Source organism: Eumetopias jubatus, unplaced genomic scaffold, assembly GCF_037043125.1.
Source record: "Eumetopias jubatus isolate StellerSeaLion01/CBP00866 unplaced genomic scaffold, mEumJub1_p1.0 scaffold_4, whole genome shotgun sequence".
NCBI classification, from domain to species: Eukaryota; Metazoa; Chordata; class Mammalia; order Carnivora; family Otariidae; genus Eumetopias; species Eumetopias jubatus.
This window is the reverse complement of record NW_028274810.1, coordinates 76,476,520-76,503,551: the sequence shown is the minus strand read 5'-3', so window position 1 is coordinate 76,503,551 and position 27,032 is coordinate 76,476,520. Positions and strand designations below refer to the sequence as shown.

Genomic DNA, 27,032 nt, shown 5'->3' with positions numbered 1-27,032 from the left:
GCTTTGGAGGTCAGCGCGTGGCAGGCAGATCCTGCAAGGCCTTGAGGGACTCTTAAGGAGCTTATCACACTGAAGGAAGAGGGGAGATTTCAGAGAGTTGACACGGTCAGACTTGCACTTTAGGAAGATCACTCTGGTTCCTTGGGGACCACTGGATGGCACAGAGGGCAAGCCTGAAAGCAGGAGGCAGACCAACCTGGGTTAGAGGTAATGAAGACCAGGAGGGTAGTTTTCAGGAGACGGTAACCCAGGACCTGGACCTGTGCACCCCAAGTAAGCAGGGAAAAAGACTCCCCTCCCCACCCCCAGTCAGGCTTCAGCTGGGAATAGCAGCCCCAAGTTCTCAGGCTCCTGAGTCACCTCCTGAGGTTTATAGCTGCCCTGAGGCCAGGTCAGCCTCCTTCCTCTGTCCTAATTGCTTCCTGCCAAGGAAGCTGGCCCCCTCCAAGCGTCCTTGGGAAAATCCTCGTTAATGCAATTGAGTGTTTCAGGAGGAAGCAGTCACCTCCAGCTGCCACTGCCCCCAACTCCCTGCAACAAACAGTGCCTCTCTGGCCATTGCAGGGGGAGGGGGAGTTGGTATTCTAAGAAAAACACATCAACACTAACTCCATTCCAGGAGGTCTCAGGGCCTGGGCTGGTCTCCTTGTGGACGGCGGAAGAGGTTACGCACTACACAACACCCGTGACCAGCAGGGCAGGTGGGACTGAAATCCAAGATCTGCTCCACTTGCCAAGCTGCGCACCATGGCATGACAAGGCTGTGTTTATTCAGAAGAAGGGGTATACTTTTCTCATTAGGCCAAAGGTGCCATCCACTGGCCCAGCTGCATACTTAGGAGGCTGTTTACACCCAGAAGGGGTGTCTTTTCCTAATTTGCACAAGGGGCACCATATGGCCTAATTGTAATCCTGGCTCTTGGCCTTTCTCCCCACTCCCCACTATCCACTCGTTTGGGCTCTATGACGCCTTCTACTGGACAGAGGGAGAAACTAAGTCCAATGTTACCTGCCATTAGCTCCCTTCTGGGGAAACTGCTCTGCCCACAGGCCCACACATCAGCACCTGGTCTGGCCATTGATGAATGGACCAAGGGCTCCCACCATAAGCCAAGCTCAACCAATCAGATTCTTTTGCTTGAGAACTGGAACTGACGCAGAGGGGAGTTGTCAGCTGCCGGGAAGTCCTGATACAGAGTTGGGGATGGAGCCACTTTTGCAGGGAAACCAAGGAAGTCTGAAGAGAAACCGAGGAAAAGAACACAGATGCAAAAACACATATTGCCAAGGGGAGGAGAGACCCTGAGAGGAGACGGGAGAGGCCCTGTTGCCAGCTCCAGTCCTTCTGAGGCCCAGCCATTCTTGATTTTCCCTCTTCAGGGTCCCTTGTGATCTGCTCACCCCTTTCTTTGAACTAGCTTGAGTGGGTCTCTGTTCCACATAAGCAGAGCCCTTGCTAGAACACGGCCCTCAGCCCCAAGGAGGTTGCTGAGGTAACCCCCCTGTTGAGCTCTCCCCAGGCCTCCTCTCCCCCTGTCCTGTACCCCAGCCCTACCTCAGCTTAGGGAAGAGCAAGAGCCCTCAACGAAGGTCACACCTTTATTCACGGTCAGTGAAAAACACACTATACAGCACAGGGTTGAACAGTGAGGACAGTCACCGCGGCCACAGCCGGGAGCAGCACATGGGGGTGGGGGATAGGGGGCCACACAAGAGAATGAGCTGGGCTGTCGCCCTCTGCCACCCAGCTCCCCCTTTCCCCCAGGCCTCCACACCCCCACAGCCTCCACCGAGCAGGAAGGGCCAAACACCCTGGGAGGCCCAGTCCTGCCCCACCTTCTGGCAAAGGTAAAAGAAAACCTTGAAAATTTCAGAAAGAAAATTCCATATTTTTCTGAGACTTTGAAATTGTAGGATTTGTAGGGTTTTTTTTTTTTTCTCAAAAATGATAAAATATGTAAGAAATGTATTCTTTCTTCCACAGTGATCTCTGAAGTCAGAACAAAACCTCACCCAGGGTGGATCTTCAGGAAAATTTGTTGCTTTAGTAAATTTTTGTGTAAAAATATTTACAGTGTCAGCTTACTACTACCCTGTGTGGAAACCCCAGCTTGTTCTCTCATTCTCTCTCTTTCCTTTCTCTTCCCTTGCCTCCTTCTCTCTCTGCAGCAGGATGAACTTCTACCTCTAGATACTGTCAGTAAATGATTCAGCGCCTTTGCTTATGGGCTTCCTTTTTCTTAATTTTTGATTTAAAGGTAAGTTATATAACCCTGACTATAGTTCAAAGGACTGGAGCAGCCATCTGAAGTAGACCTTGCTGATGATTTTTAAAGATAAGAAATAAGGGGCTCATCAGTTAGCCCAAAAGGATGAAGGAGGACAGAATGCAGTTAGGAGGTAGATTCTGGAACCTTTCAATTCAGACTTGCTGCAAGAAGATACAAAATTTCAAAAGGAGAGTTTGAATATATCACTGTTGTCACTGTCTGTATATTTTTGTGTTTCTGCGAGTCATATTTCAATGTCTCCTTACCTTGTGCTCTATGGCAAGTCCCTCATAGCTGGCACAGGTATCGGAGGCCTGCCTCTCTTCTGAAGGCAGGGCCGGTGCTCTACCACAGGAACCCCTGAGCACACAGTCCCTGGGACATCCAGGAGCATGTGGGAGCAAGGCCTGGCCTGCATATGGCTCTTCCCATCAACAAGACGGTGGTCTCAGTTCCCAGCCTGTCTTTATGTGTTCACACCACTGGGCTGTCTGAGAATCTTTGGCCTAACTGGCAAATATCGCCCACGGGATATGTCCGAAAGCTTGGAATGATCAAACATGTGCTCGCAGGTAGGACTTGCCCACCAGCTGGAGAAAAACAAAAACAGTTCTCTTAGGAAGGAATATGGTGGTAAAGATAGTGCAAGATGCTTCCAAGGTGCTGAGTCAGAGGCTTCCCAGGACAGCACTGACCTGTTAGCAGAGCTGCCCAGAAGCAGAAAACAAGATGCTTGAAAATGTTCGAAGTTCAACCAAGCTCCTATTTCTTTTTGGAAGACCACCACCTCAGAAACTTCTCAGCAGGAAGCTTGTCAAAGACCAAAACTAACTTAGCTTGCCCCACAGTCAACTTTGTACGACTCAGACTCAGAGATGAGGAGGGAGAAACTCTGAAGGAAGAAACCCTCTTAGAGCCTTGGGTTCGAGTCTTGGCCTATTTCACCCCCTGACCACGTGCCCTTGCACGAGGGAATCCCCCCTTTCTGTGCCTCACTTCCTAAGACTGGAGAAAGGGAGTGAAAAATCTCTATTTCCCCAGGCTGGAGGATAGAATGAGATGGAGTAGATGGCAAGCCTTTGAAAGCCATGAAATTCTGTGTGACTGTGAGTTAGGTTAGATTCAACGTTTGGGGGATGGGAACCCCACTTTGTAAAAAGCCTCTACTAGAAGTCTCACTGAGCCAGGCTGGTATCTATGTATCTGTGGTGCTGACTAGTAGCACAAGATAACACCTAATGACCAGCACCTCAGAGCAATGGAACATTCCTTGAGGCATTACCGGGTAAAAACCTGCTCTTTACTGCCTGAGGACGTGAATTCCCAGCCTCACCACATGACTAGTCATAGGCAGAAGACAAAAACAGAGTGGCAACTAAGTGGCCTTGCTACCTCCAAGGGCAGCAAGAAGGAAGGTCCAATAGAGTTCGGGGCCAAAGGTCAGCATCCCCAAGGGTTTCCACATGCAGAGAGAGAAGACAGGTGAGCACTCAGAAGAGGCATGCCTTTCCTCTTTCCCAAAGATGTAGTCCCCCACCGCTGACTCAGCAATCATTCCCTGTTCCTACCCTGGGCTGACAGCACCTGTGTACTAGACTGTTTTCACCAGCAGCTCAAGAGGAAATCTGTCACTGCACATCAAAGCTAATTTCCGATCACAAGTACAGGCGAAAATAAAGTGAAAGGCTTGCAGAAGCAAGACTGTCTGGCAGTCAAAGCATGCAGCTGTATAGCTCATTGGCCTGAAAGCAGAAAGCAGAAAGCAAATCAAGTACACCTGGGCGAAGATGAATTTACCTGGCAGACTGAGGGTTTGGGGTTAGAAAGAGCCTTTCAAATGGAGCGTGTCCCCAGCACATTTTTAGGCATTTGGTCCATAAATGCAGTCGGGTAACCTAAACAGTGGCTGGGTGGTCCTCTTCTTCTAGCTCCTTCTGTCTCTGTAGCAGAAAGAACAAGCCCATCCTTGAAACAAGACCCAATCCAGAAAGGAACTACCAAGATGTGGAAGATACACTTGTCTCACTCTCAGCAAACCTTGTTTTTTTCTGTTTCCGAAGTCAGCATCCAACCAGAGCTGGTGCATGATAAGAGAGCTGCCCACTGAATTGAAAAAGTCATTAAAAAGGAAGCAGCAGAAGCTGCTGATGGTGACACCTCAGGACTTAGTCTGATAAGAAAAAGTGTTATTTGGTAAGTTTGCTGGTATTTTTCCTCTTTTTTTCTCAGCTCTCCCTCCCCCCACCCACAAAATTAGCATTTTCTATATTCATTTAATCATTTTACAAGAAACCAAGTAATAGAAAGTATGTTTTAATATCCTAAACTAATAAAATGACTTTAGCTCTTTTAAAGGGTACTAAAAAAATAAGTATTACATAAATATCAATGTTTCTTAAACCTTCCACTCACAATGGTTCCTAGCCTTCCAAATACTTTTCATTTAATCCTTCTGCAGCTCTGGGTGGAGGTGAGCTGAAAGATTTAATGGTTCCTTTCAAACTAACTGGCCTTAGCACACCCTCTGCTCAGTTGTGTGCCACGTTCCCATCTGAGACTCTGACCACTGGAAGATTGCCTCACTTCCCGTATGAGCTTCCAGAGGGCACAGGATGTGTCTTGTAAACTGCCATGACCTTAGCACCCAGAGGTGCCTGGCATTGAACCGGTGCTCAATAAACGTTAGGTGAAGAAAGGACCGAATGAACGCTCCACAGGCTGGGGCCAGAGGGGCCAGGTAGAGTCAAGGGGGCAGGGCAGAGACCACCTTTAAGGAATTTAGGTCCTCAGCAAAGGACAGACCCACTTTGACCCTTTAACTGGGATCTGTGAGACCATATCCTGTAAAGTGTAATCCCAGGAAGAACAGAATTTCAGAGCAGACCCGCAGCCCCCCTTCCTCAATCCTGCCTCTTCCGGCAAAAGCCAACTCTCTATGCCCAGTGGATGTTGGTTCTGGGCCAAGACTGGGGGTGGGGCTAGACCACAGAATACCTGAGGCTCTGTCTCTTTTCCAGGGTGAGGTGGTCCCTCAAGGATCTCGACTGAGGGGAGCAAGGGCTTGGGCAGAGGGGTGGGTGGGCCAGAAAGTGAGGCTAGAGTACCCCTCCCCCTGAGAGGTCATCAGGTTGGGAGGTGGCCATGCCCCTCCTGGCCAGGGGCCCTGGCCCTCACCAGCCTCTACTTCTGCATGTCACACTGCAGCAGCAGCACAATGGATGGGTCACTCTTGGCCGCCTCCTTGAACTCCTCCAGCGTAATCTGGTCGTCCTTATCCTGGTCCATCTTCTTGAAGATCTTGTCCACACGCTGCTGGGGCGTGAGCCCATCCTGGTTCATGCGCATCATGATCACAGTGCCCACCATCTTGTAGATAGCCTGGTGGCGGTGGGGGGCAAGGGAGGAACTGTGAACACTCACAGCGGGCAGGGACGGTGAGGGGTGAATGAAGGGGGTTGGGGATGGGCAGGGAGAACATGGGAGAAGGCGAGGATCCTGGAAGGTGATGTATGCTCATTAAGACTGAATGGGTATCTCATACCACACATGTCCACAACCCAGCTCTTCACCTCCAACCTGCTCTTCCCTCAGCATTCCCTGTCTCAGTAAATAGCAAATTCATCCTTCTAGTTGTTCAGACCAAAAGTCTTGATGCCGTGCTAGACTCTCCCTCATGTCCAAGCCTTCAGCAAATCTTGTCAGCCCAAATATTGCAATAGGTCTCCTATCCAACCACTTCCACTGCTCCCGCAGAGTTGCTGTTTTCCATCAGCTCCTGACTGGCCTGCAGTGGAAGCATCCTAACTGGTCTCCCTGCTTCTGCCTTCCTGTGCCCTTAGTCTGTTCTCCACACAGAGAATAGAGAGCTGTAAATGGCTTCCCATCTTGCTCAGAATAAAGTCACATCTCTACCCCAGACTGTGAGACGCTAAGTCATTTCCCCTCACCCACTTCTCTCGCACCACTCTGGCCTCCTGGCTACTCCTTGAACACTGCAAGCACAATCCCACCTGTGTCTTTGCATTTACTGCTCCCTCTGCATAGAACACTCTTCCCCCAGACGTTTACAGGATTAGCTCCCTCACTTTATTCAGGCTGCTGCTCACATTTCACCCCATAGACTTCTCTTCCATCACTCTCACTCCCCTTACTTTGCTTTGCTTATCTTCTTCATAATACTTACTGCTTGACATAGCACAGGTTGTTTTCTTGTTTTAAAATCTTCTCACTACAGAAGGAGTGTCCTAACAAAGCAGAACTTTGAACAGTGCCTGGCACATGGTAGGCACTCCATACATATTTGTTTAAATATAATGAGTTAGAAACTTAGGCTCTGGAGTCAGAGTCCTTGGATTTGAGTCATGAACCACCACTTGCTATGTTTCCTCCTCTGTAAAATGGGGTTTCTGTCAGTACCTACCCCATAGGGTTTCTGGGTAAATCACTTAGCACGAGGCCTCTCCTACACTGCGCACCCAACCAATGCTAGTTAGCCCCTGGGTCCTGGGAGGCAGGGTGCGGGGACAGGTGGAGTGCAGCCAGGACGCTCCCGAGGCCCGACAGTAGGGTGCCTGGAGAGGGCTGGAGAGGACCCTCCACGAAGACAGGAGGGGCATCACCCCAGCACCACCTGGCCTCCCGCATCCACCCCCGCGTACCTCGATGATCTCCAGCATCTCCAGGCGCGTGATGCGCCCATCGCCGTCCAGGTCGTACATCTCAAAGGCCCAGTTGAGTTTCTGCTCGAAGCTGCCGCGGGAGGTGACCGAAAGGGCACAGATGAACTCCCGGAAGTCGATGGTGCCGTCGCCGTTCTTGTCGAAGGTGCGGAAAGCGTGCTGCGCAAACTTGGAGGCATCGCCGTAGGGAAAGAACTGAGGCGTGGACGGGGCGTTGGGGCAAAGCCACAGCCTTGCGGTCTCTGCCCGCCTCCTCAATTGCCTGGCCCCCAACCTGGCCGTCCAGCCCTCCCCCTAGATTGCCTGGCCCCGCCTCCAGACGTCCGGCCCGCCCCCTGGAGTTCCCTGGCCCCGCCCCCGGCCGCCCGGCCCGCCCACCTTGATGTAGAGCTGCTGGAATTCCTCCAGGTTGAGGATGCCGCTGGGGCAGTCCTTCAGGAAACCCTTGTACCACTGCTTCAGCTCCTGCTCGCTGAACTCGGTGTTCTGCACCAGGTCCTCCAGCACCTCCGGGGCCAGCTTGCTGTTGGTCTTCCCCATGGCAGGGCCTGGGGGACATGGGCCCCCTCAGTTTGGTCCATGGCAAGGCCCTCACCTCAGCAGCGGTCCCCCAAGTCCCCATAGGACAGGGTTCCCTTTCTCCACAACAACCCCTCCCATAACAAACCCCACATTCCCACAACCAGGATCCCCTCCTTCCACAGCAGGGTGGGTCCCCACCTGTCACCACCATCCTCCACAAGCCCACCTTCCTACAGCTAGGCCCTATTCTTCACACCCCTTCCCAAAGGAGGTCCTGTCTCCCTCCCCACACACGGGAGGGGGTCCCTTCCCCCATCACACTCCCCCATGGCAGGGCCTCTTCTCTCCACAGCAGCCCCTCCCCTCTCCTCATAGCAGGTTTCCCTTCCTGGCACCTAGGATCTCCACCCCCAGGTCTCAGCTCCCCACCTTCTCGCTGACCAGGGCTAATGTCAGTCTTCATCCTCCCCTCTCCTGTGTACACCTGGCAGAGCTTCTCACACCCCTAGGATAGAGTCTTCATCCTCTCCTTGCTATTTAGAGCTTTCCTCCCAAGGCCCTACCCGCCTTTGCAGGCTCTTCAATGCCCAGGGACCTGCGGAAGGCTCCTCGTGTGTCCCCCTGGCACCATCTCCCAAGTTCTTCCTCAAGGCATTCCAGGCCATCCCAGCAGGAAGCTTCTCTCTCTCCTTCCTCTGTACAAATAGAAGTCCTAGCTGATAGCATTGATGACCCTGACTCATCCTGCTTTTCATTAGTCATTCATTCCCTGAGCATTTACTGAGGCTGACTGTGTGTGCCAGGCCCCGTGCCAGTGACGGGGATAAAGTTGATACAGGCCAAACTTCAATAACTCATAACTGGGTCAAAGAGGTATCTGGCTGATTGTCAAGGGCCTTCAATCCATGCCAAGGAGCTTGGCCTATACCCATGGGGATTTTAAAGCACGGGCTAGGAAGATAGCATTCAGTCCACAAACACAGAATGCTTACAGTGGCAGGTCCTGAACTAGATGCTGGGATGAGAGAGAAGGAATGTGTTTTAGAATTTTTCCTTTGGCTACAGTGCGCAAGATGGCCTGGGTGGGGGAAAGCAGAGAGCAGAGAGGGGTGTGCGGCATAGTTCAGGTGAGAGATGGTGACGCTAGGGCAGAGGCTGTGGAATGACATGGATGGATTGAGACATGTTAGGAGGGGCACTAGCAGGGCTTGGTGACTGAATGTGGGGGTGAGAGGGACAAAGAAATGGAGACAGATGCTTAGATTTGGGGCTGAATGGATGGAGGTGGTGGTGTGGAAAAGCAGGTTTGGGGAGGATGAAGAGTCGGTCCCCCACTGGAATAGAAGCCCCTCATGTAGCCTGTGACAGAGGCAGTTTTTGCACAGGGAGGTATAGGACCTCCCCAGGATGCATCAGGAGTGAGGTCTTGCCAGGCCCTGAAGGTGGACACTCTTTATCTGACCTCCATGGGAGGAATATCCCTCCAGGGCCTGAGTTTCCTAGGACATGGCCCAGGAGGTAACTTTGACCTGTCTGGAGTCTTTTTGGAAGGGCACCAGACCCCGGCCCCAGGGTAGCCTGTCATGAAGATACTCTGGAAAAGGAAGTCAGTCTAGCAGAAGGAATTTCACATCCATAGCCCACTGCATGTCAGTGTGGCTTCTAATACTTACTCCTAGTAGCATCCAGAAAAACCAGGTCTGATATTGGTCTCCTCCAAGCCCCTTCCCTTGCTACGTGGCTTCAAGTTAGTTACAGGATATCTCTGGGCCTCCTCCACTGGGCCATGAGGAAGATCAAGCATCAGCTGGGAGAGCAACATCCTCCCCCACCTACCACCCCTGGAGCATGAGGAATCCTCCATGCTCCCAGGAGAAGCCGGGATGGGGAGAGGCAGGCCATCTTCAGGAACCTGGAATGTGGGGTCCAAAATAGCTACCCTGGGCACAAGGATGACTCTGGGACACCTATGGGCAGAAGAAGGCAGGCTACATCCCCTGCTGATCCCTCCCCAAGTCCAAAGCACACTGAAGGCTCGGGGTATAGTCAAGGAGGCTAGAGAACCCAGAGAGAGAGGTGTCCAGTAGGGGAGGTGAAGCCTCTCCAGCATTCTCCTGGGGGATGTGCCTGAGTGTCTGTGTAAGGGGCTGGGTGTGGGTGGGAGCACGTCAATTTATGAGACTGCAGATCTGTCAGAGCACACATGTGCACGCGCGTGTGTGTGTGTGTGTATCATGGCTCTGTGTGGCTCTTGCCTTCACCCTTTTCCTCCTCCCTGTCCTCTGCTCCCTTCCCACAACTCTCTATCTCCTGGGGCCATACCTGTTCCCAGCCCAAATTTGGTCCCAGCTTCACTGAACACTATGCCTCCTTCTTCATTTCTCTTCATTTCCTCTATTGTTCTTAGATGGCCAGTCAAAGCCGGCAGGCCCTTTAAGATATCCCCTTATTTTAGTGGAAACTGGAACCCCGAGGGGAGAAAACTGGCTCAGAGTTACACAGCAGGTCAGTGGAAGAGTCCAGATGGCACCCAGGCTGAATCCATGCCACATGCCTGGATCACCCTCTCCAAATCATGGCTACTCTTGTCCAGTACAGACCTTCCCCGCTCCTGCCTGCCTTCTGGGAAAACCCTAGTTCTGATCTCCCTCTTGCCCTCAGTGGGACCATCTCACTGAGCTCCAGGCCACCATATCTGACATCTAGGAAATATCCATCCCTTGAGATGGCCCAGCTCTTCTGACTCTGCTCATCTACGACCAGACACCCTCAACCTGTGGCCCTCTTCCCTCTCCATCAGCCCTTCCTTCCTTCCCCCCCTCGTCCCAGGGGCAAAATGCAATCTTAGTTACTTTTAGTTTCCCCTCTTCCTTTTCCCTAGGTCCAACTGGCACCAAGTCCTGTTGTTCTCCCGGAACTTTTACCATGGCCTCCCTCTCCCCATAGTCAGGGCCAGGGGCACAGCTGAGGGGCTGAGATCCTGTGCTGCATGCTAAGCCATGCCCATGGGCTCAGCTGCCTCAGAGGGAGTGCCTTTCTTCTGACTTCTCTGTTCTGAGGCAATGCCATTCCTGGTTTTGCCCAGAAGTACAACATAGGCTAGAAGGGGACATGCCCATGAGGCCCCTCACACTCTAGAATCCTCTAGAAGCTGGCATCAAGGTGCCCACCTGTCTAGCCCTACCTCCCACTGCTCCCGTCACAACTACATGCTCTCCAGTTAGTCTGCACAGAGCCAGGACCTATGTCCCTATTGCATAGTTGCTTTCCCTTAATATCCTTTCTTCCCATCTGGGCAGATGCAGCTCTCCTCAGCCTTCAGGCCCGACTGAAGCCCACTTCTTTTTTTTTTTTTTAAAGATTTTATTTATTTATTTGAGAGAGAGAATGAGATAGAGAGAGAGAGAGAGCACGAGAGGGAAGAGGGTCAGAGGGAGAAGCAGACTCCCTGCTGAGCAGGGAGCCCGATGTGGGACTCGATCCCGGGACTCCAGGATCATGACCTGAGCCGAAGGCAGTTGCTTAACCAACTGAGCCACCCAGGCGCCCTGAAGCCCACTTCTTATGATCAGCCTCTCCTGGCCTGGACACTGGACAGTCAACAGCATGGATTCAGCATTTGAGGGCCGTGGAACTGAGCCCCGCAAGTGTTTTTGGACTCGAACTCTCTGACCCTCACCCGGTGCTCTAGAATTTCAGAATGGAACCTGATTTGGAAGAGATCTTTGTATTTAACCTTGGCCCAAGCCCAAAAATGTCCTTCAAGCCTTTTCCTCAATGGCAAAGAGCTTATCCCCTCTCCATATAACCAAGTCCGCCTTGGGGCAGCTCAGAGAGTGAGAAAAGCACTTTTCCCATTGTTCTGAGGTTTGCCCTCTTGGAGCTGCCCCACAGTGGTCCTGCTCCCCCCTCTGTGGCTGCACAGAACCACCTGCAGCAACCCAAACGCCATGTCTGGAACACAGAGATGTTCAATGAACATCCCTTTGTGAATGCCATGAGAGGGGCAGAACCCCCTTCTTCCTCCTTGGAATGGCGTCAGGCTTTTTTGTTTACCTGTGTTCTCTTGCCATTGCACCCATTTCAGAGACCATGGAACCCAGACCTGGGAAAGGAAGGGTGTGCCCAAGGCCAACCACAGCCCATCAGTAGCAAGGCAAAGGCCTTGGGGGCATGGCATGTTCTGTTGGAGCTGAGGCCCTGCTCAACCTGGGCAGGCTTCTCTGCCCAGCTCTTGAGGGCTGCCCTCCAGCTGTGAAGGAGATGGCACTGCCCCTCTGTGCTCAGAGGCTTCTTCCAGAGGGCAAAGCTCGGGGTCCTGGGCTTCACATGAGGAAGTGGCAGTGAGGGTGGGAGGGATTGAGGGAGGCAATAATCCCACACCCTCACCCAGCTTCAGAGGAGCTGGTGCTGAGACGGTTGCCATGGTGACAACAGCTCCCTGGTCAGGAGATTTCCTCTTCCCTCCGCTCCCTTTGCTCTTCTCTGAGCAGCAACCATAGCGGCAGCAGCCAGGTCTTCTCCCTCTCCTTAACGAGGGGCAGGGCATGATAAATAAAAGGCGGGCCCTAGCGACCACCTCCACCTTGGAACTGTCCATGCCACATGGGCCGGTGGTCTGGGAGGGACTCCTAACAGCTGAGAAGGGGCCTGGGCCTGGGCCTAGAGAGTGTGTGGGAAGGGGAGGCCTGAGTAACAAGCCATGTACCCTTGGTGAGGACTAACGCCCCTCAGGCCTCTTCTCTGAAATGTCCTAATGGTTCAGGGCAAGAGTGAATGGTCCCATTTGCTCATAATCAGCCACAGAACCAGAGCGTGTCAGGGTTGGAAGGCTGTTCAAGACCATCTCATCTAGTCCCCCCTCTGTCCTGCCCCTTCCTCATTTCATGAAGGATCAGAGAGGGAAGTGACTTGGCCAAAGGCAAACAGCAGCTGAGGCAAAGGCAAGATTTAACCCATCTCTTCTGCCTTCCAGATTCAGGCTACCCTGGGGGCAGGAGTGACACAGTCCACATGGAGCTTTGGCAGGTCCTTGTGGAACAGCGGGAAGATAGGAGAGGGGGAGCAACTGGGCGCAAGAAGGCCAGAGAGGATCCAAATTAGAGATGTTTGAGAGGTAGAATGAGAGGACTTGGTGCCTGTGAGGGGTGAGGGGAATGGGGAAGGCTGGGACCTTGGCTGCAGTGACGGACAGGTCTGCTGGGCGGTGGTGCCCCTGGTTCATCCTCCAGCCAGGATGAAAGAGGCCAAAGGTGGGGCCTCTGCCTAGCCCTGGGACCATGGGGGGTGGTATTGCTGTTGAGAGAGTGTAGGGAGGAGAACTGGGGGGAGGGGAGCGCTTCTTTCCTCTTCCAGATATGCTGTGAGCTCTGACAGCTTGAGGGGTGGGAGGTGGGGACAGTCTGAGGGGAAAACGTGAAGTGGGAGTAGGCTCTCTGTGGAGGTGGAAGCTGTTTCTGGGGGCAGGGGCCTTGATGTGAAGTGCACGGCGAGCTGCTGGGAGGGTGGTTGGTGGGGGCTATCTGTGGAAGGGGGAGGTTGCCATGGATGCTGGGCAAACTACCCATCTCCAAAGGGGAAGGGTGATTGGAGCCTCCTCAAGCACCAGCAACACCACACCCCCGTGTGTGTGTGTGTGTGTGTGTGTGTGCGTGTGTGTGTGTGTGTGTGTGTGTGTGTTGGGGGGCTAGAGTAGTGGGTGTTCTTACCTGAGCTGGGGGTAAGGAGACAGCTGTGCGCCCTTTCCTGGAACCCATGGGGCCTGGACTAGGGTGGGAGTCCCCTGCCCAGGGGCGGCCCTCCAGATGCTGCCGCCTATGGGGGGAGCCAGGGGTCAAGGATGAATGAGGGGGGCAGGAGAGGAGAATGGAGGGGGAGAGGACAAGGGCCTCTGCCCGGCCCCGCCCGCGTTACCTGAGGCCGCTCGCCGGGTCGCTGGATGGCTCTGAGCCTCGGCGGGCCGCGGGGACCGAGACTGGCTCGCGGGCTGGCGGCCAGGCTCTCCGAGGTCCGCACCGGAGCCGCCTCCCAGCTCTTGTATCACTCTGTCTCTCGGAGGGGACACGATTTGCATAAGCCCCGCCTCATCCCGAGCAGGTCGGGCGTTGATTGGCTCCGCTGGGGCGGAGTGGCAGGCGGGGTTTCAGGTGGGGACGGGATGGCCAGTGAGGCCCGGCTGCCGGAGCGCGCCCCGCCCGCCCGCGCTGACCTTCTCGGAGTCGCGAGGAAAGGGGAGGGCTGTGCCCCCAGCGGTACCCCACCCTAGGGTTCAGACCCCGGGCCGCAGTCTGGGGCAAAAAGTGATGACTGAAGTGGATTCGCAAAAACAACCGCACGGTTGCTGTGGAAACGGGAGAGCCACAGCCGAGTCTCTAAGACTTCCCTTCCAGGGCCCCAGCGGGGGGTGGGGATGGAAGAGGGGATGAGTCACAAGATGTGACCCCCTCCATGTCCCACCCGAAATTGGAGGAGGGCGACGAGGAGCGGCGGAGTAGCTGAGTGCGGGAGGGAAGGGCTGGCGTGGTCGGCCGCCCACGCCTTCGCGTTGTCCCCGCAACACACCCACTGCGCTGCCGCCGTGGGCCTGAGAGGGGGCCGGGTGGGCGTCGAGAGCGCAGCACGGATGGCGAAGCGCCCCACCTCTACCTGGCCCCACGCTCGTCGTGCGCGCCCTGCAGCCCCTAATTCTGATCCTCTCCAGACAGGCCTTGCTTAGTGCTCACGGACCCCCAAGAGGCCTCTCGGGATCTCCTCCAGAAGGTCCCTCTGCCTACCCCATGGAACCTCCTTTCCCCGCCCCCCTCCATCTTCCCGTCCCGCAGACAGAGCCGGTCCCCAGTCGCCGCCAGTCTCCGGCCGAGGATGTTGACACAAACCCGTGGCGGTTTACACTGAGTGGGTCTGGAAGGTTTCAGGGCCCCGGGAACACCTCTTCCCTGCACTTGGGGGGTCTCCCCAAAGCCCGGCCCGGCTGCCCTGGCCGCTCTGGCAGCTGAGAGCTCCCGACCCAAGGCGGCGGGAAGGAACTCTTTTATTCCAAACTGGGGGGGGGGGGGGGAGTGGTGGGGGGAGGGCGACCGGAGCAGGTATCTCTCTGACTGGGCCACGTGCGGGGGAGGGACTTCTAGGCATCTGTCAAAAGTGGGGCGGGGCGTCTGGAGATTGGTCGAATGGGAGCTGGGATGCTGATGGCGGGGGGGCCGGGGAAAGGGGAAGAGGCCCGGCTTCTGCCGAAAGAGCAAAAGTTGAGGTGAGCCCGGGGATGGGGAATGAGGACAGGCCAGCCACGAGTGGAGGCGAGGCTTCTCGGGCTTGCCCTCAAAATTCCTGGGCCAGGCTCCGTGAGGAGGAACCAGGGGACATCTTTTTTTTTTTTTAAGGAACCGTCTCATTCCCTCTGGAACCCGTTTTGCTGTCGCATTCTCCGGTCTTCAGGCTGTCTTTTCTCTGGGGCCCTAACGGGATGACAGCACTACCTGGGCCTCCAGTTAGCTGGCACATCCCTGGCCCCTTGGTTGGTGACTCACAGGGACAGGGGTTTGAAAGCCCTGACACTGTCACTTCCTGAGCACCTTCTCTGCTATGGGCCCTGGGGACCTAGAGATAGGCAAGAACTCCCCCCTGTTCACGGTGAAGCAGGTGCTATTATGACTCCCATTTAACAGATGAAGAAACTGAGGCTTAGAGCACTTAAGTGACTAGCCCAAGCTCACAAAGCTAGTAAAGCTGCAGGGCTGGGATTTGAACCCAAGCAGTCTGGCTCCAGAACCCACACTCCTAGCCAGAAAACAATACCGCCTCTCTTTAAGATCTTTCAAGTCCTTAAGAGCAGAGACTCTGGATTAGAATATTCTTTTCTGATCTTCCAGGCCATGAGAAAGGCAAAGCTCAGCCTCTTGGGAGCAGCTTCTCTGACTCTGAGGTGGTCAAGACATGGGATTTCAACAGTGGCTGTAATAGTAGAGCTGGTGATCATGGAAACAAAAAGAAGCTCCTGTGAACTGCAAGAGGGCCAGAGTGTGGCTGCTCCTGACTTCCCCATTCCCCACCCAGTAACCAGCATGGGATCCAGCAAGGAAGGCAAGGGGCAGTTGGTGAGGCAGGACATATTGGTCCTGCTCTGGCTCTTTAAACCAGGCAGGACCACCCATACAGCCTCACCCATGAGTCATCTTGGGCCTTGTGACTGTTCCCGAGCTGCCAGTCATAACCCATCCTCACCTGCTCATAAGACTTGAGACCCTGATCTTGATCCTGCTTCTGCCTTTAGGTCTAATGTTTAAAGCAACAACAGCTGACATTGACTGAATTGCTTCACTATGCACTAAACTCTCTGCCAAGTCCTTTATTTGCATCATCTCACTTAATCCCACAGATGACCACGGCCATTAAAAATATCTAACAATCCATTCAGACATGAACATTACCAATCAAAATGGATGCTGGCCTTAGTGCTAGACCAAAGACTTAGTAGGTCTCTGTTCTGTCAAGAGTTAACACTTCAGCTACTGGATCAAAGGGACTAGGCAGGAGAGAAGCTAGGGATGGGGTGGGAGGGCCCAAGTCCTATGGTTCTCTATTTACAATCAATCTGGAAGTATTTTGATGTTTTCACAACCAATTCAGCTGTACCAGGTCTGGGGACTGAATTTCAGCCCTGGTAGCATTACTTTATTTCATGGCAGTGGATGGAGGCTCAGAGAGATTAGACAACTTGCCCATTGTCATATAGCTCATTAGCAACAGAGTTGGGATTCCCACCCAGATCTGATTCCAGAACCCACACTGACCACCCACCGACTGACCTGTGTTCCTAGGAAGAGGTAGTTGGGGTTTTCGCTTTCTGCAGCTAAAGGCTGATCCAGAAGAATGAGATTTAAATTCTGGGACTTTTGCTGTGGTCTTGCTATTCTCAGGCTTGGAGCCTTGACAACACCTGTCCCATGTTGTTGAAGGAGTGGGCCCTGCCCCTGCAGAGTGAGGAGGGCAGAGCAGGCTGCCTGGAACAGTGTGCCTGTGTGGGAGGACCCAAGAGGGGGCACAGAGGTAAACCCCACTAGGATTTTGATGAGGGCAGAGGTCTGCTGGCAATGGCCCCTTCAATTTGCTTCACCAAAGTGCTAGCATTCACTGTTGGGTAGGGACAAGGCCTTTATGATGGATAACACCTCCCTAACTCCCTGGGTTTCCTCAGTCTTGGCCAGTGCAGCCTGGTGACAGCTAGAATTCCCCTGGGTCCTAGATATTTCACAGTCTTTGTGGTTGGGAGAGAGTGAGATCACCAGCTTTGGATTCCTTCCCTCTCCCTTATTGGCTAAGCAGGAGGTGGTTTTTTGTTTTTTTTTTTTAATTTCCAAAATAGAAATCTGTTATCTTTTTTCTCTTCCTGTTAATATATGGTGGCTAAAAAAAATGATACTGAGAGAGTGGAAGTTCCCCGGTAATTCCTCCCTTGAGCATTACCCGCAGGGGACCTTGTGTTTTTGTCCGCCCTTCATTCACTTTCTTCTGGAGAAGCCCTATAGTGTAGTGGGTTACGCGTACAGACTCTGGAGCCAGGCCACCCAGGTTTTCATCCCCACTCTATCACTTACCAACTGTGTGACCACGGGCAAGTTAGTTAACCTCTCTGTGTGTCAATTTCTCATCTGTAAAATAAGGATAATAATAAGAGTACCTACCTCAAAGGGCTACTCTGAGGATTAAAATGAGTTAGTATGCACCAAGTGCTTAGAACAAGGGCTTAGATTATGCTTTGGGGCATTACACAGCCCCAACTGTATACAGTCGTGGTGGAATTATCAGTCCAGGGTCCTGCTTTCCTTTGGACAAGGATTGGGCATTAGTCTCAAGTAGGGCTAAATGGACACCCTACCCCCTGCCCAAGCTCATCTGAATCTGGAGTAAAGTGACCCAAGCATTCTAGATGGTTGCCACTGGTTTATTCCAAGGTGGTGCTCTGGTGACTGTCCACTCATTCCTCCTATCTGAATCCCCAGAGGGGACTGTGGTACACATCCTTTCCAAGATCCAATTTTTCTGCTTTTCCTTTGGTTCTGTGAGCCGCTCTATGCCCCTCCCCAAAATTTCTTTTCTTTTCATTCTTTCTTTCTTCCTTCCTCCCTCCCTTCCTTCCTTTCTTTCTTTTTAAACTTAAGTTATCTAGAGGTGATTTCTTCTTGCTTACAGAAAACATACGAGTTTGGCATATTTCTCTGTCAGTTATGACTCTCGGTTGCACGTGACAGAGAAGTCAGCCCACAATGGGTTAAGCAAAAAGAGAATGCAGGAAGAGAAAACCCAGGAGTAGATTGGACTTTGGGGATGGCTTCATGATTCAGGGGCTTGAACAGTGTGATTAATATCGGACCTCTTTCCAGGGCTTGGCTTTGCTCTTCTGTGTTGACTTCATCCTGAGATCCTCATAAAGGCAAGGTATCGGCCAGCATCTCTAGGCCCACACACTCTCAGGCTGGAGTGCCAGAGAAAAGAAGAGAGCTTCTCTTCCCCAGTGCAGGCAGCCAGTATCCTGGGCTGGTTCTCACTGGCCCGGTTTGGGATCCATGCTGAGCTCAGAACCAGTCACTGAAAGCGGGGGATACAGTGCTCAGATTGGCCAGGGCTGAGTCACTTACCTATCCCTAAATAAGGTCAACGCCTTCCAAAGCTTGTGTCCCCGGAGTAGGGAAGGTAGGTGTTCTTACCAAGAACAGCAGAAGTTCCTAAATTATAAAAACACATACAAACTATACTATCAGGGTGTCAGCAGGAAACAGATGGCGCTCAGAGAGGTGACTGAAGATGGGTCAGTGAGGGAACTATTTGCACAGTTATGGGCAGGGGTTGAGAGAAATCCACAAGGTATTATGAAGCCCTCAGGCCATCGCCAGTGGAGAGCCATTACCACATCCAGGCCTCAAGGGGCAAGGGGAGGGAGCAGAGCTGTTGTTCTAGGAGAGAGTCTTCTAGAGGGAGTTGTGGCCTTCGGTAAGGGAACACAGCCCTGCCAACACACGGCCTGGTATGGAGAGATTGAGGGTGGGTGGATTAAATACCTTGACCTCCTTCTACTCCCATGTCCCATCGGTCTCCTACTTATGTCTCCCATTGGCCAAACCCAACTGGAAGCCAGAGGGCAAAGAAACCCCAACTGATGCAGGCCCCACGGCAACATCGTACAGCAGCACACAGAGGGGAGAGAGTGGAGATGAGCAGAAAAGAAACCTAATGGGAAGAGAGAATGTGTGTATATACAGGTTATGGATTTGTATGTAAAATATCTATCTATATATGTATCCAAGTGCACAGGCTTCCAAGTAGGACAGCCCTTGGACAAGGTTCTTAACCTCTCAGCAATTCAGTTTCCTAGTCTGCAAGTGGGAATAACAAAAAGAAGTACTTGTTGTGTGAGGATCCCATGAGGATAGAGCGCTTAGCGAAGTGCCTGACATTCACATAAATGTGTCAACTCTGGCTGTGAACATGCCATATTTAGTTGAGGCAAGGCGAAGTGGCTATAACAGATAAACCCCAACCTACAGTAACTCAAATGCAAGAGAAGTTTATTTCTTGTTTATATACAGTTTAGGGTCAAAGTCAGGTGGAAGGGTGGCTTTCTCTCTTACAGGGATTTGGGACCAAGCTTCCATCTCCTGTGTGGTTCCACCATTCCCTGGGGTCTCCAGCCAGGGGAAAGGGAACGAGAGAGTGGAGGAGACAGACAGTTAGGTGGCCCAGAGATTTTGAATTGGCGGAAGCCACTACCACCCTTAGGCTGGAGGGGCAAAGGGGAAAATGATACCAGCCAGAGCCCCTGCTCACTGCATGGCTAAGTCGAGTGGAGGGCCTGCTGCTACCACCACCAGAACCACCACCGCTGCTGCCCGCTGGAAGCCAGGAGCTCACACTCTTGCTGATGCTAGTCTGGAAGTCTGAAGTCCCTTGATGCTGTTTTGGATGCTGAAAGTACGGGCGACCGATGTGTGGTTCCTCCTGCAGGGGAGGAGCACTTATGACCCACAGGAAGAGGCCTGCCCCAACTCACTCTGGGCAGTCACATGAGAACCTGCTTTTTCCTTTCTCCCTCCACCCTAAAACCCACACCAGAGAAGCAATCGCAAGGAAGGGAGTGAGTGTCTTAAGAGCTGCACCCTCCTACACTCCCCCACTCCCCCACCCCCAGCTGCTGGAGCCTTAAGTCTGCCCTTCATAAGGCGGAGCTGAGGAAGAGCTTTGAGTCAAACGTAAAACGGAAACTTTAACTGAAATTCAAGAATCAAAAGTGATTGAGATGATGGGCTCAGGGTTGGGGTAGGGATGAGTGGTCCAGTGAAAGGAATCAATGCCCTTGATCCAGGTGACCTCCTTCTCCATCACCAAACCCTGGCACAGCTCCTCCCTTACCCTGGCCCTGGGAGGCTCAGCCCCTGGGCCCAGGGGATGCCTGCCTGGTCACCTACATGCACACACATCCCAGCATGCCTGTCCAGATCTTAAGACTTCCGAGGGCTTTTGGGGATACAGGAGCAGACCAAGGCACTCAGGGGCCAGCCTGGCCGTTTGAGGAGAAAGAACAACCGTGGAGGCCCCATAACCTCAGTCTGCTCTCGTGGAAAACGCCTGGCTCAATTTGGGCCAGTCAGAGGTTGTTTCCTGGCAATTTGGAATTTTGGACGGAGAGGCACAGAAACCTCAGTGTCTTTAGAGCAGAAGCACATTGATGCTCTAGGGAGAAATTCCTATGGTCTCCTATGGTGGGGGTGGTTCTAGGCCTGCCCTTCTGTGAATTGTCTTGGTTGTTCAACTCTGTATTGGAATCCATGAGTTACTCCATGCCTCTTCTAATGTTCATCCTCTGCTCTCCTCACTCACCCCCCACACCTTTTTCCCCTTAAGTTAGCCAGAGCTGGTTTCTATGACTTCCAGTCAAATGATAGAACTAATAAAAGCCATTTAAGGTTAGAGACAGGAGGTGCAGTGAGAGACGGAGGCCAGCAGAGGGCACTGTGGGCTCATTCTGAAGGGGCTTTTGCGGGGCCGCTTTTGAGTGGCGCCAAATGTTCTAGAGGCCTTCTAAGGGAAGATGGGTGGAGGAGCCAGGCAGTGGGGAGAAGGCTTTTCCTTGCAGTATTTTATCCTAGCAAGCGTAGGGAGGGCACACAAGGAGACAGTGAGATGGAAAGTCGGGACTTTGCGGCAATTGTATCTATATCATTTCACTCGCTGTGTGACCTTTGGCAAGTCATGTCACTTCTTTGGTTTCCTCATTTGTAAAACTGGGATAAGACTAGAACCTACTTTATGAGGCTGTTGTGAGGATTAAATACGACAATGCCTCTTAAGTGTTTAGAACATTGTCTGATCAGGGGCACCTGGGTGGCTCAGCCAGTTAAGCATCAGACTCTTGGTTTCAGCTCAGGTCATGATCTCAGGGTTGTGAGATCGAGCCCCGTCTTGGGTTCCACTCTGAGCATAGAGCCTGCTTAAGATTTTCTCTCTCCCTCTCCCTCTGCCCCTCCCCCTGCCCCCGCTTGTGCGCGCGCGCGCTCTCTCTCTCAAACAAAACAAAACAAAACAAAACGTTGTCTGGCAAATACACTATTAATGCATTTTGTTATTATTACTCTCATTTCACTGAAAACATAATCAAAGGGCCAGATAGAGCCAGAAAATGACAAGGGACCAAAAAAAAAAAAAAAAAAGGCCATTGAACAGTGGTCACAGACTTCAGATGTTTCCAAAGAACAGGAATGTGATCAGGGGGCCCTTGGTGCCGAGGAGGAAGAGGAGAAGGAATGGAAGGAAGATTTTGAGGGCAAAGGTTGGTGGAATGATCTGGAAAAGGGAAATGGGGGCACTTTCTCCTTTGGGGTGAAAGGAAAGGAAATCAGGCAAACATTGGAAAGAATAGGGATAGATGTGGTAGCCAAGAGGTTTCCTCCTCTTACACAGACTTCTAGTCTTTGTGAAGCACGCCCTGGTGCTTAGGAGGGGTGGTGGGGGTGGCTGGGGAGGCTCAGCTCTCTCCACCTTCACCACCCTAGACCTTCTTTATCATGTGAGTCCTATGTCTGTCTTTTAGTTTTCACCATTCATCCGCTGAATACATATTTATTGGATGCCTATTAAGTATTGAGCTCTGGGGATATAAATATAAGAGTCTATATTGGTCTGGGTTCTCAAGAGAAACAGAACCAAAAGGAGGTGATAGATGGATAGATAGAGAGATAGAGAGATAGAGAGAGAGAGAGAGAGAGAGAGATAGATAGATAGATAGATAGATAGATAGATAGATAGATAGATAATAAGGAATGGCTTATGCACTTGTGAAGCCTAAGAAATCCCAAGATCTGCTGTCAGCCAACTGGGGACTCAGGAGAGCTGATGCTGTAAGTTCTAGTGTTCACCCACTGGAATGCAGGAGACCAGTGTCCTAACTCAGAGATGGTCAGGCAGAGAGAGAAAATTCTCCCTCACCTTTTGTTCTATTAGGGCCTGAATGAGTTGGATGCTGCCCACCCACACTGGGGAGGGCAGTCTGCTTTATTGAGTCCACTGATCCAAATGCTAATCTCATCCAGAAACACCTTCATGGGCAAACCCCAGAGTAATGCCTGGGCACCCCATGGCCCAGTCAAGTTGACGTGTGAAATTAACCATTACAAAGACCAACATGGCAACTCCTCTCCTGCAGTTTATGGTCCAACAAGAACAACAGACACAAAAAGTAAAACAACAACTATGTAATCTCACATTGTCACAATATACTGTGAGAGAAATGAACAGGGTTTGTGATCAAATGAGGGGGCGCCGAACTGAATGCATTGGAGGTTTAGGGGAGCATCTCCAAGAGGATGACATAAGGATTAGCAGTGGCCAGCCAGGGGAAAGAAGAGGAAGAATGTTCTGGTGAGGAAAGGTGGCTCGTTGCATGAGCTCAGAGAAGACCTCTGTAGCTGAAAGAGAAGGGAGTTCGCCGAGAGTGCAGACTATAGCCAGGAGTTGGTATTTTATCCCAAGTGCCATCAGACTGTTTTGTAGCTGGTGGTGGGTTATGTGAGCCACCGGCATCACATTGTTCGGGGTTACTCAGGCTTCTAGGGAGAGACTGGGTTGGAGGGGGCTATAAGTGGAGGTGGCCGAGCCAGAGTGGTTGAAGGCTGGGTCCTGGGCTAGAGCACCAGCAGACAGATGGAGAGGGGTGACAGATAAAACTGGGGACAAGGGTCTCTACACCTGTTCCCATGGCCCCCCACACCAATACCATGGAAGGTGACTGGGAGCCTAACTCCCTGTTCTGGATATTGGGGGCATCTGGGTGCTCGGTGGGTAGGTTCCTGTGCTTTGGGGTGCTGGGGACGGGGAACCCCAACAGTAGCCAACCCACGGAGAAGGAAGCACTAAACGTATTCCCTCTTCCCAGGAGACAGTGGCTGTCTAGACTGAATTCAGGGGTCAATTCCAGATCCTGGTTCTAGCTCCTGCTCTGGGATGAGCATGTAGGAAGGGGAAGAGCAGGGCTCAGGACAAGTCTGATTCCATCCCAGCTCTGCCCTGTACTCCCTGCTGGGACTTCCCCTTCGCTGATTACTTGGTGTAAGCAGGATTAATAATGGTCCTGGGCTCACAGGATTTGTGATCAGCATTAACTGAGGCAATGCATGAAATTGATACACATAGCACAGTGTCAGGCACAGAGCAGGGAGTTCACAAATGGAAGCTGCTTCCCCATGACTAGAGAAAGCTCTAGTTCGGTTTCTGGCTGAGACTAGAGGGCCATCTGGGGCCAGGTCATATGATCTGGGCTGGCTCTGCAGCCTCACTTACCCCCTATTGGCAGACGGAGCCTGGTTACATGGCACTGGAGAACCTGTCTCCGGATCTGGAAGGTGGGGAGGTAGCCAGAGGCAAGAAAGGGCAGAGCTTGAAGTGACCCGGAGAATAGCATACCGTCTCAAAATTGGAAACTCTGGGGTGACTCCTGGGAATCTATATTCTCTGTACACTGATGTTTGAGAACTACTGACTTGTCCATCTTATTTATTTTGGGTTCAGGAAGACTCGAAGCCAAAGGAGGAGAAGTAAAAGCAGAGTAGTGGGTGTGCTTGGGTGAAGAGCGCTGGATGGGAAAGAAAAGCCCCTGGAATAAATTAGATGTGCAAAGGGTGAGCACACAGGGTTTGACTGCTTCAGGGAAATGTTCTTCCTGTTTAGAGAGAACAAACAAAACACTTCTGTGATGTGAATTCTGAAAGGAGAATTTGCAAGTGGGGAGAGATTTCTAAGTAAATAACCCAGTTCTGCCCCACCTACACCCCGCATGGTGGCAGGCACGGTGCTAAACAGGGCCGCTAAGCAGGTGCACACCGTTACAACTGGGACGGTTGAGGAAATATTGCCAAGTAACATACTAGTTGGCAAAAGGTACACAGGAACCTCACTAAGTAGTAAAGTTAATTATATATAAATATGTCATAGATTCATTAGTTCATTGGATACCCTCATGAACATTGATAAATGTCCTCCTAAAATAACCACCTCTGAGAAACACCCAGGGCTCTCTCTGTTACTCCTCCCATGTCTCTGCCTACAGTACATGCCGTCTTGCTCATTCTTTATAAAGTGCTCTGCGCTCTAGGGGAATCATAATTTATCTTTATCCTTGAATTACTCACGTGTTAGGAGCTCTAAATAGTTCACCATTTCCATCGGCTTTACTGGTGGTGCATTGTACTTGTAAAAGTAGTAGGTGGGCAGGGTTTTAATGTTTCCTTGGAAGATCCAGAACTTACAGAAACAAGTTAAAGGTGAACATCCAGGAGAAAGACAGTGGTGTTTGGGTAAAGGTTTCTTTTAAATATCACAAAGAAAAATCTTCTGGATCTGAGGGAGAAATATTCAAAAAGATATTAATAATTGCTAATAATAGAAATGTTGGATCAAAATGTACCCCAATTTCATTAAAAGGTAAAGATGCTCAAGCTCTGTAGCACTTGTACCATTCGGAATGGCAAGTCTGCTTGGCCAAAGTTCATGGTTTGCATGAGTCAGGGTTAGAACAGATAAGCAGAAACAGTATGAACAATATAGAAATAGGAATTTATTAAGGGATTAGAGTTTACGCAATTGTAGGGTTTCCTTAAGGGCATAGTTGGTGGGGGTGGCTTCTCTCTGTTTCTCAACGTCTGGGGCCTCAACTGGGAAAATTGGAGACTGAGGGCTAATGCCATCTGGAGCCGACTTCACACACACATCAGGTGCTTGATGCTGATGTCAGTGAGGCCCTCAGCCAGGGCCGTTGTGTAGACATGGGGCAAAGCTCTGGCCAATGGAATATGAGTGGAAATGATACTATCTCTTCCAGGCCTGGCCCATACAAACTTCTTGTGTGATCTTTTCTCTTTTCCATCTATCAGCTGAATGAACAGGACTTCAGAGACCTAGAAGAAGGGAAAGCCCAAAGGTGGAAGAAGTCTGGGTTTCTGAGGGACCACATAGAGCAAAGCCCTCACTGCCCTGCCCTGGACTGTGACACGAATGAGAAATAACTTGCTACAAAGCCATCTACAGTTAGGAGCTGTGTGTTACAGCTGTTAATGCTCCTTACCTTGACTAATAACCATCTCTGCTCACTGCTCATTTACTGAAGTTACAGGTGACCAGAGGATTTCATCTGGTGAGATCTGGTGAGCTGCAAACATCCCTGGTGGTTGTGCTCAGCATCCCACTGTGACAAGAGCCCTTTGTATAGTCACTGTGTCAAAGGTTGGTCTTGCAGCTCCTATCAGCTGACATGTGTTTGATGGAATTTTGATGATCTCATATACCTCTTTCTGACTAATGGTCACAACTCATGAGTTTTGTTGGCATTTTGTTAAGGTAGAGGGCAAACTCCATTGTCTTTCTATCACTAAGTTTATGAAAGAGCTCATATCTGGATCTACCTCTTCTGTCCCCATGAACTTGGAGGAGTGTTCATCTCCTACCCAAAGGCAGTCCAGGGTACAAATGTCTTCCCCCTTACTGAATCCAATAGCAATTCTATGTTATTGCCCCTCTTAATCCCCTCAACAATGCAGTTGAACAAACTCCTCCTTGAGACACTTTCTTCATTTGACTCCTGTAACACAAATTTCCTATAACTTGCTGGCTTCACCATGGCCATTTCTGCAGGCTCTTCAGTTGGATACCTAATAGACATCTCAAATCAAACAAATTCAGATTAGAAACTCTTGATCAACCCCTCCAGACCAAAGCCACCTGCACACATCCACACATCAACCCAAGGCACCACTCTTCACCTAGTGGCTCAGGCCAGTTATCCAAAAATCATGCTTTTTGCCTCCTTCTCACACTGCCAAACTCTAACTGATCAACAAATCCTACCAAATCGAGCTTCAAATGATATATGCCAAGATCAATCCACTTCTTGCCATCTCTGCTTTTACTGTTCTAGTTCCAACCACCATCATCTTGTGCCTGGAGGATGGAAGAGCCTTGGAATTGGTCTATCGCCCTCCACACTTATTCCTACGTTGTTTATTCTCCACAAAGAAGCCAGAGTGATCTTTTAAAAGTAAAAACTGGAGGTGCCTGGGTGGCTCAGTCAGTTAAGCATCTGCCTTTGGCTCGGTTCATGATCCCAGGGTCCTGGGATCGAGCCCCGCATCAGGCTTTGCAGGGAGCCTACTTCTCCCTCTCCCTCTGCCTGCCACTCCCCCTGTTTGTGCTCTCTCTCTCTCTCTGTTAACTAAATAAATAAAATTAAAAAAAAAAATAAAAGTAAAAACTGTCCTTTCAGTTCCCCAAACATACCAAACTCTTTCCTACTTCAGGGCCTTTGCACTTGTGGGTCTCTTTTCCTGGAACATCTCAGGAAGGATGTTCCTGGAACATCCTTCTCATGGCTATTTCTTATGCTTCAGATCCAAACCCACAAGTCATATCCTCAGAGAGCACTTATCATCCCACTGAAATGTTGATCTTCATGAGATGATAATCTCCACAAGTGTGTGCGCTACGGACAGAATTGTGTCCCCACCCCACCCCCCACACCGAAATTCATAAGTTGCTCTAACCCCCAGTGTATTTGGAGATATGGTCTTTAGGCGGTAATTAAGATTAAATGAAATCACGGGGTGCCTGGGTGGCTCAATCGGTTAAGTGTCCGACTCTTGGTTTCAGTTCAGGTCATGATCTCAGGGTCGTGAGATCGACCCCTGTGTCGGCTCCCAGCTCCGTGCTGGGTGTGGAGCCTGCTTCGGATTCTCTAGTTCCCTCTCCCTCTGCCCCTCCCCACACCACATGTTCAAGTGCACACACTCTCTTTCTCTAAAAAAAAAAAAAAAAGATTAAATGAAGTCATAAGGATGGGGTGCAAATCTAATAAGACTGATGGCCTTAGAAGAGGAAGAGCTCTCCTTCCCTCCCTCCCTCTCTTAATCTTTCTCCCCCCTTCCTCCACCCCAAGTACACACACGGGGGAAAGGCCATGGAAGAACATAGTGAGAAGGTGGCTGTCTACAAGCCAGGAAGAGTGCCCTCACTGCCCAACTGGACTGGC

General features: G+C 51.4%; 1 protein-coding gene across 2 annotated transcripts; it reads right to left on the bottom strand.

Annotated features, from left to right (window-relative positions):
• Nucleotides 1–1,586: 1,586 nt before the first annotated feature.
• Nucleotides 1,587–13,544, bottom strand: HPCAL4 (hippocalcin like 4). Of its 2 annotated transcripts, XM_028123446.2 has the most exons (5): nucleotides 13,385–13,544; nucleotides 7,328–7,497; nucleotides 6,929–7,144; nucleotides 5,445–5,648; nucleotides 1,587–4,210 (listed from the first exon to the last, which is right to left on the bottom strand). In XM_028123446.2, the coding sequence occupies exons 1-4, from the start codon at nucleotides 13,542–13,544 to the stop codon at nucleotides 5,451–5,453; spliced, it is 744 nt and encodes a 247-aa protein (XP_027979247.2). In that variant the 3' UTR covers nucleotides 1,587–4,210; nucleotides 5,445–5,450. The 2 variants fall into 2 exon arrangements, with proteins under 2 accessions (XP_027979247.2, XP_027979248.2); XM_028123447.2 differs by having other exon boundaries at nucleotides 1,587–5,648.
• Nucleotides 13,545–27,032: the final 13,488 nt, after the last annotated feature.